This window comes from Gossypium hirsutum, chromosome A11 (genome assembly GCF_007990345.1).
Source record: "Gossypium hirsutum isolate 1008001.06 chromosome A11, Gossypium_hirsutum_v2.1, whole genome shotgun sequence".
NCBI lineage: Eukaryota > Viridiplantae > Streptophyta > Magnoliopsida > Malvales > Malvaceae > Gossypium > Gossypium hirsutum.
The window spans coordinates 20,537,207-20,543,867 of NC_053434.1; the positions used below are offsets into that span (position 1 = coordinate 20,537,207).

The 6,661-nt window shown below is 34.5% G+C and overlaps 1 protein-coding gene across 1 annotated transcript; it reads left to right on the forward strand.

Annotated features, from left to right (window-relative positions):
- Nucleotides 1-309: 309 nt before the first annotated feature.
- LOC107923435 (receptor-like protein kinase FERONIA) lies at nucleotides 310-6,432 on the forward strand. Its single transcript, XM_041082036.1, has 4 exons — nucleotides 310-1,303; nucleotides 1,750-1,878; nucleotides 6,102-6,215; nucleotides 6,347-6,432. Exons 1-4 carry the CDS (start codon nucleotides 310-312, stop codon nucleotides 6,430-6,432), a joined length of 1,323 nt encoding a protein of 440 aa, XP_040937970.1.
- The last annotated feature ends 229 nt before the right edge of the window (nucleotides 6,433-6,661 follow it).

Below are 6,661 nucleotides of genomic sequence, written 5' to 3' on the forward strand. Positions count from 1 at the left end.
CCTAAACTCACTTATTTATTCACTTATTTACTTCAATTTTTTGTTTTATAAATTTTTTTTGAAAAATTACATAAAAATAAACAAACTAAAATTATTTTTTTAAATTTAACTCGAACAAATATATTCGATTCGATTTGATCGGATGCGCCCCGCTAGGCAATAAAGAAAGAGGTGCCCAACAGCCTCCTCCGATCAACTCCCAAAACCCAAGTTCTAACTTCTTCAATAAACTTCTACAGTTTTTTCTTTTTCTACTGTTTGATCGACCCTTTCTTCAGATTAAAAAAAAAAAAACCCTAGACTTCTTCAATGTCACTTTTACATTTCTTTCAAGTCTCTAAAAAAGCATTTGGCTTCGTTTCGCGACGAGGGAGCCAACCAAATTCCACACTTCCGGAGGAACTATGCATTCGTCAGTTTTCACTAGCAGAGATCAAAGCTGCGACTGCCAACTTCGATGAAGGCTTTATTATTGGTATAAGTAATTTTGGATCTGTATACAAAGGGGTTATAGATGATGGGACCTTTACAGTTGCTATCAGACGCATGAAATTTAGTCTTACTGCGTTCCGAACTGAAGTGGTATTCCTTAGCCAGCTGAACCACTTAAATGTTGAATCTCTCATTGGATTCTGCAATGAGAAGGGGGAAACAATCCTTGTTTATGAATACCTGAGCAATGGGTCGCTCTTTGATTATCTCCATGGTAATGGTATCAGTTGCAATCCAATTGCCTGGGAAAAGAGGCTACAAATCTGCATTGGTGCAGCGCGTGGATTACATTACCTTCATACCGGAGTAAAGTATATAGTACTGCACCGCAACGTGACCAGCAACACTATTCTTTTAGATCATGAATTGGTTCCTAAACTTTCTGGGTTCTTTTCGTCCAGGTTAGGGCCTCATAGCATGTCAAAAGCTTCAATTAAAAAAGAGTCGCTAGATGTGATGGCTACTTTCGGATGCCTTGATTCAGAAAATCTGTCAGGAAAAAATGATGTCTATGCATTTGGTGTTGTCTTACTCGAAGTAATTTGTGGTAAAACACCAGTCTTTGAAGCAAATGGTCAGAAAAGATCTCTGGCTGCCTGGGCAAATTGGTGTTTCAAGAATGGGACCATTTATCACAATATTGATCCATATTTAAAGGGGAGGATAGCCCCAGAGTGCTTCAACAAGTATGCGGAGATTGCTATGTCTTGTATCTCTTATAGCGCAGATGAACGACCATCCATGGGTGAAGTAGAGTCGACTCTACAGGATGCACTGGAACTGCAGAAGAAAGCAGACTCTGAAATGAAATGTATAATTCCTCACAGCGAGGTCATGTATGAAGTTGAACTATTTTGTGCACCTTAATAACAATGAAGAATGAAAAGCCATGAATTGTGATAAAATTTCTGGCAATGATAGCACAGCAGTTGGGGATTTAATAGCCATTGAGGTATGAAGATACAAAACAGATGTGCCTTTAGTTGATGTCTATGGGAACTACAGTGTTCTGTTTGTTTATAGAAAGTTTCTTCCATTGCTATTGAAGATATATATCTATACATGCCATTTCTAAATTTGTTAACAGAATTAGTGCCCTTTCTCATTAGCATGTATACACCAAATTTTTTCTCAATTTACAGGACTTTTGTCTACTTGTTAAGGAAAGGAACATGCGATTGTGTTCACGGATTTGCTTGAGGCAGTTGATGTATAAAAATTGTTTGTTTGTTTTCATTTGTCTGTTTCAATTGCCAGCTGGAAATCCAAGTAACCAGACCACCATTGCTTCAACTTGCCCATATTCATTCTCCTTGTCTACATTTCTTTCTGTTGGCGTTTTGGAGAGAAGGAAGAAAAACAGGACACAGTACAAGGCAGCAAGATGCAAGAAATATTTTCATTTGCTCACAAATGTGCAGCAAGGGAGCTTATGGCTTTTAGCTCATTTTGCTCATCTTTTTCAATAAGAAAAACAATACATTTATAGCCAAATACATCACCAAATACTACCTACTACCACCAAGTAGCCTAATAAATTGATAAACATTGCTTGTACACATAAACAAGCCATCTAAATTAGTTATTCAACACCTAAATGTATCAAGCTGTTATCAGCTTGTTCATTTTCAACTAAGTTTAATTACAATATAACTAAACAAAAAACATTGCTGTTACAGCAAGCATATATGCAGCAGCATGTTTACAAGCTGCATGCACTTCAACCAAAAATATCACAGCAGCATGGTTGACCAATTTTCAACACTTTCCTCGGTGGCAACAGATATAATCACCTATTATTCACTTAAAGGTGAGACCCATTTTTCAATCCCACAGAAGTTTTCTCCCCGTATATATATACACATATGGCCTAACTAATTCTTTAGCCCCCTAAGAGGTCTACTTGAAACCCACATCACTAATGGCCTGGGGTTCACTGCATTAAGGAAGCATCTGACTTAAGTCTCTTCCAAGCAAAACCATCTCAATATTTCTTAAGCTCATAGCCTGTGCAATAAAGGTGATGTATATAAACAAATGAGCATCCACATCTCTCCCTTCTTTAACCAGTGCTTTTCCCACTTGTAAAGCAAGGCCAGCCCCCAATTAATGACGTGCAATACCTACAGTTCTGCTTCCATTCCTTTTCACTGATTGATTTTTAATGCCTCAATGCTCCTTTAGATCTTACAGAGCTTTCTGAAGACCTCCGTATCCCTTCTTATAGTAGAGATAATACAGCATGGTGCTCCACTAGGTCTAATGAGCACAAAGTCAGGCAGGGCCAGTCACTGATCCCATTGTAGTACTGCTACGAATATATAAATCCATCCCTTTCATCAATCAAAGTCTGGGGTAGCTAGAAGGTCATCCACCGGCTTGGGGCAAAGAGCATTTTCCTCTGTTCTGCTATCTTGTCTTGTAATCACACTGCCTCATTTGGGGACTACACATCAGCTGTAACTACTTTTAAGTGCTGAACACATCAGCTGATGTTCTATACACATTGCTTTTAATATATGTATTCGTAATATGCATTTTCTTTAAAAAAAAGATGAGTTGTTGTATCATTCATTTTTACGTGGATTTAATTTGAGTTATGGATATTGATATATAAGTATAAAAATATGTATATATTTAATGCGGTAAATTCAAAAAAAATTAAAATCTTTTTTTATATATTTAGATGATTATATTATGTAACACACAAATATTAGACACATGCACTATAAGAATCCATTAAACATAAATTTAGTTAAACTGGGGACATATTAAAACAAGTGAAACTATCATGTCCAATGGAACTGTGTAAATTCTAACCTTCATCGCTGATAATAACTTATATGAATAGAAACAACAGCAAAATACCCTCAATAAAAAGCCTGATGGAAATTTTGTTCACAAGTTTTATTATGTTCTAAAAACCAATCCTTCAAAAGAAAAAATCCAAAATATAGAAGAGAAAAAATAACAAAGTTGTTACTAATATCGGGCCAAGCTCCTTTCCATTATTATTTTTATCCATTAGTATCCTATATTAATTTAATCACCATTCATGACCGAATCCTATACATATAAATGGTGATTATACATTTATTGAAAAATAATGAATTAGATATTAACATGTGATGATGACATATTTTTTTAAACAAAACCTTTTGTAGCGACGTAAAAATTAGCTTTAGCTTCGGTCGCTAATTGTGGCGATTTAAAACTTAGAAATTGAAATTTGATTTAAAATAAACCGGGAGTCGCCACCGATCCTTTTTTCTAGGTGTGATAGGACACCTATTAGATTTCTTTTTAAAAACGAGAAAAAGGCCGAGTTAAGGTCTACGTTAAAAGCCAGAGAAAAATTAGGGTTCGGGAGTCGGTTACGCGCGAGGAATGTATTAGCACCCTCGCGACGCCCAAAAATTGGTATCTCATAAACAAGTGTTGTCTTGATTTTCAAAAATATGAGTTCAAAGTAATATTCAATCGTGATCCGATTCAAAAGACGAAAACTTTCAATTTTTGATTTCCCTTTTTTTTTTTGAGAAGGGTATACCGATTAAACACGAACCGACAAATTCCACTCAACATAGCAATGGAACCGTCGACTTGGTATTAAACCGATATGTTGCCTTTGATTATCGAAATTAATTTAGAAACAAGAACGTGATTTTTTAAAACGTGTAAGACAAAATGAATACAGAAATAAATAAACAAATGAAAGGACTAGGTATACATATTGGAGCAAATGACAAACATAACAAAAATATTAAAACAATAACCGTGCATGCAAGATTAAATATGACAATAATATCGAAAACGAAAAAAAACATTGAATATACATATGTAAAAGTGACATTACGAATATATACATAAAAATAGGGATGAAAAGATTTACATAATAATATTAATATGTGTACATAATATATATATACATATAATAAAATACATGTATTGATAATATATATGATAAGAATAAAATAAATGTAATAATATACATATAAGAATATAAAATCTAGTTAAGACTATGGAAAATATATAAAACGACATATGATTTAAAAAGATAACATTAAAAATATGTATATACACAATATAGAATCAAAAAATATATATATGTAATACATATTAAAAGGATACATATAATATACATGTACTTCAAAATAATGTTAAAAGAGTAACTATTAATTATATTGCATGAAATATACATATACATTAGAAACGTTAACGACATAGAATGAACTTACTAGTACATTACATGGATATGTTCGTACGTGGGTATAAATAAATGGGACATTAGAAATACTCAATATGTATGGTGTTCAAAATATATACATAATATAATATATATAAATATATATATACATAACGTAGTATTAAAAATAAACATAATATATATATGTTGAAACTAATAATAATAAAATCGTCGATAATACTTAATAAGTGTATGTCTATACACTGAAAATATACGCAATAATACATAAAGTATAGTATTAAAGCACATGTCTTTAATATAAAAAATACATATATATAATAATATAATATTGAAACATTTACAAAATTTATACACAAAAAAAAAACTAATAGTAATGCCACATGTATACATAAATATATTAAGTATATACATACATAAAATATACAATAATATAACAACACTAATAATAATAATAATAATGTAAAAGTGACAAGGATATTGGATAAATATATAAAATAAACAAAAAAAGGACTAAAATTAAATCACAAACGAAGTTATGGGGCCAATTTAAAAAAAGACAAAAATATGGGGCCTATTTGAACACGGGTAAAACCATGGGGTATTAAAAGTGCAATATTTCAAACTTTCCAAAACGCTGCGCAGGTAAGGGACCAGAATGAACTCGGAGCAAAACTATTGGGGCCGAATTAAAATAAAATAAACTTGATTGTAAATTATCAGAAAAGCGGAAAGGCCAAACGCGCAATTAGCCCTTCCGCTGTAAAAACACGCGGATCCTGACACCCGACCCGCACTAAAACGACGACGTTTTAATTATTAAAAGGGGGGACCAAAATGCACCGTTTTGGTCCCCTGTATAAGCAATTTTTTTTTTCATTTGAAACAGCTGAGAGAGAAAAAAAAGAAAAGGGGGAGGGGAGAGGGAAGCCCGGAGCGATTTCCGGCCAAGGGGGAGGGCTCCGGTCAGATCGCCGGACCGTTGCCGGCGCCAGCGCCGGCCACCGCGGAAAAGTAATTTTCTATTTTTTCTCTCTTTTTTTGCTTTTTATTTCTTTATGTTTATTTGTAAATTTTTATGTATTTGTGGTGAAAAAATGGACTTAAAACAGTTATTGAAATGAAGAATTACCTTCGGTTTTACTCACTTTTGAATCTTCGATCTTGTGTATTCTGCCTGCTTGGATGTTATTTTGTGTTCAAACTCTAATTAGGCTACTATTTTTTGCTCTCCAATCGAACCTTTCTGTCGTTTTTATTTTTTAAGAAACAAAGAACAATCCCCCCTTTACAAATTTTCCATTTAGGCTTTATAGCCGAATGTTCCAAAGAAGAGTACAAAAAATATTGTTTCTTCCATTCGCTACTGCTCTGTTGCTGCTGTTGTTTTGTTTCCTTTTTGCAGGTACAGAGTCTGTTGTCATGCGTACGGGGTGTGGGCGTGGCGTACGAGGACTGTGGAGGTATGGGACTGTTGTAGTGGGGGTATGGGGCGTGGCAGACGTCGGTGGTGACAGAGGCAAGTGGGCGCCGAATGCTAGGGGGGCTAGGGTTTGGGATTAGGTATTTTTGTTTCTGATTTTGTGTAATGGGCTATTAGTTTAGTGGGCTGGTAGTTTAGGTTATTGGGCTTCGGGTATATGGGTTCAGGGATATTGGGTTCTGGTTGTAAATGGGGTTTGAATTTTGGGTTGGCTGATGTATTAGTTAGGCTTAATGGGTATTGGGCTGTTTAGGTTAGGGTAGGTTAGTTGGGTTTTGGGGTTTAATGGGTTAGTGATTTAATGGGGTTTGAAATTGGGTTGAGGGATTATAAAATTGTAAATGGGTTCTCTGTAATAGTAGCTAAAATTGGCCTGTACAGCTGCCCCTCTTTGCTCATTGTCGTGTAACGAGAATAGAGCAAAGACACAAAGAAAGGCCAATTTTGCCCTGTCTTGCGAGTCTTGACTTCATTGGTGCTCT

Bases quoted from the DNA above. Each gene is read 5' to 3' on its own strand.
- LOC107923435 (XM_041082036.1), top strand. From the start codon at position 310: ATGTCACTTTTACATTTCTTTCAAGTCTCTAAAAAAGCATTTGGCTTC. The intron at 1,879-6,101 runs GCAAGAAATATT...TCCTTTTTGCAG, and splicing joins ACAGTACAAGGCAGCAAGAT to GTACAGAGTCTGTTGTCATG. The intron at 6,216-6,346 runs GCAAGTGGGCGC...ATATGGGTTCAG, and splicing joins AGACGTCGGTGGTGACAGAG to GGATATTGGGTTCTGGTTGT.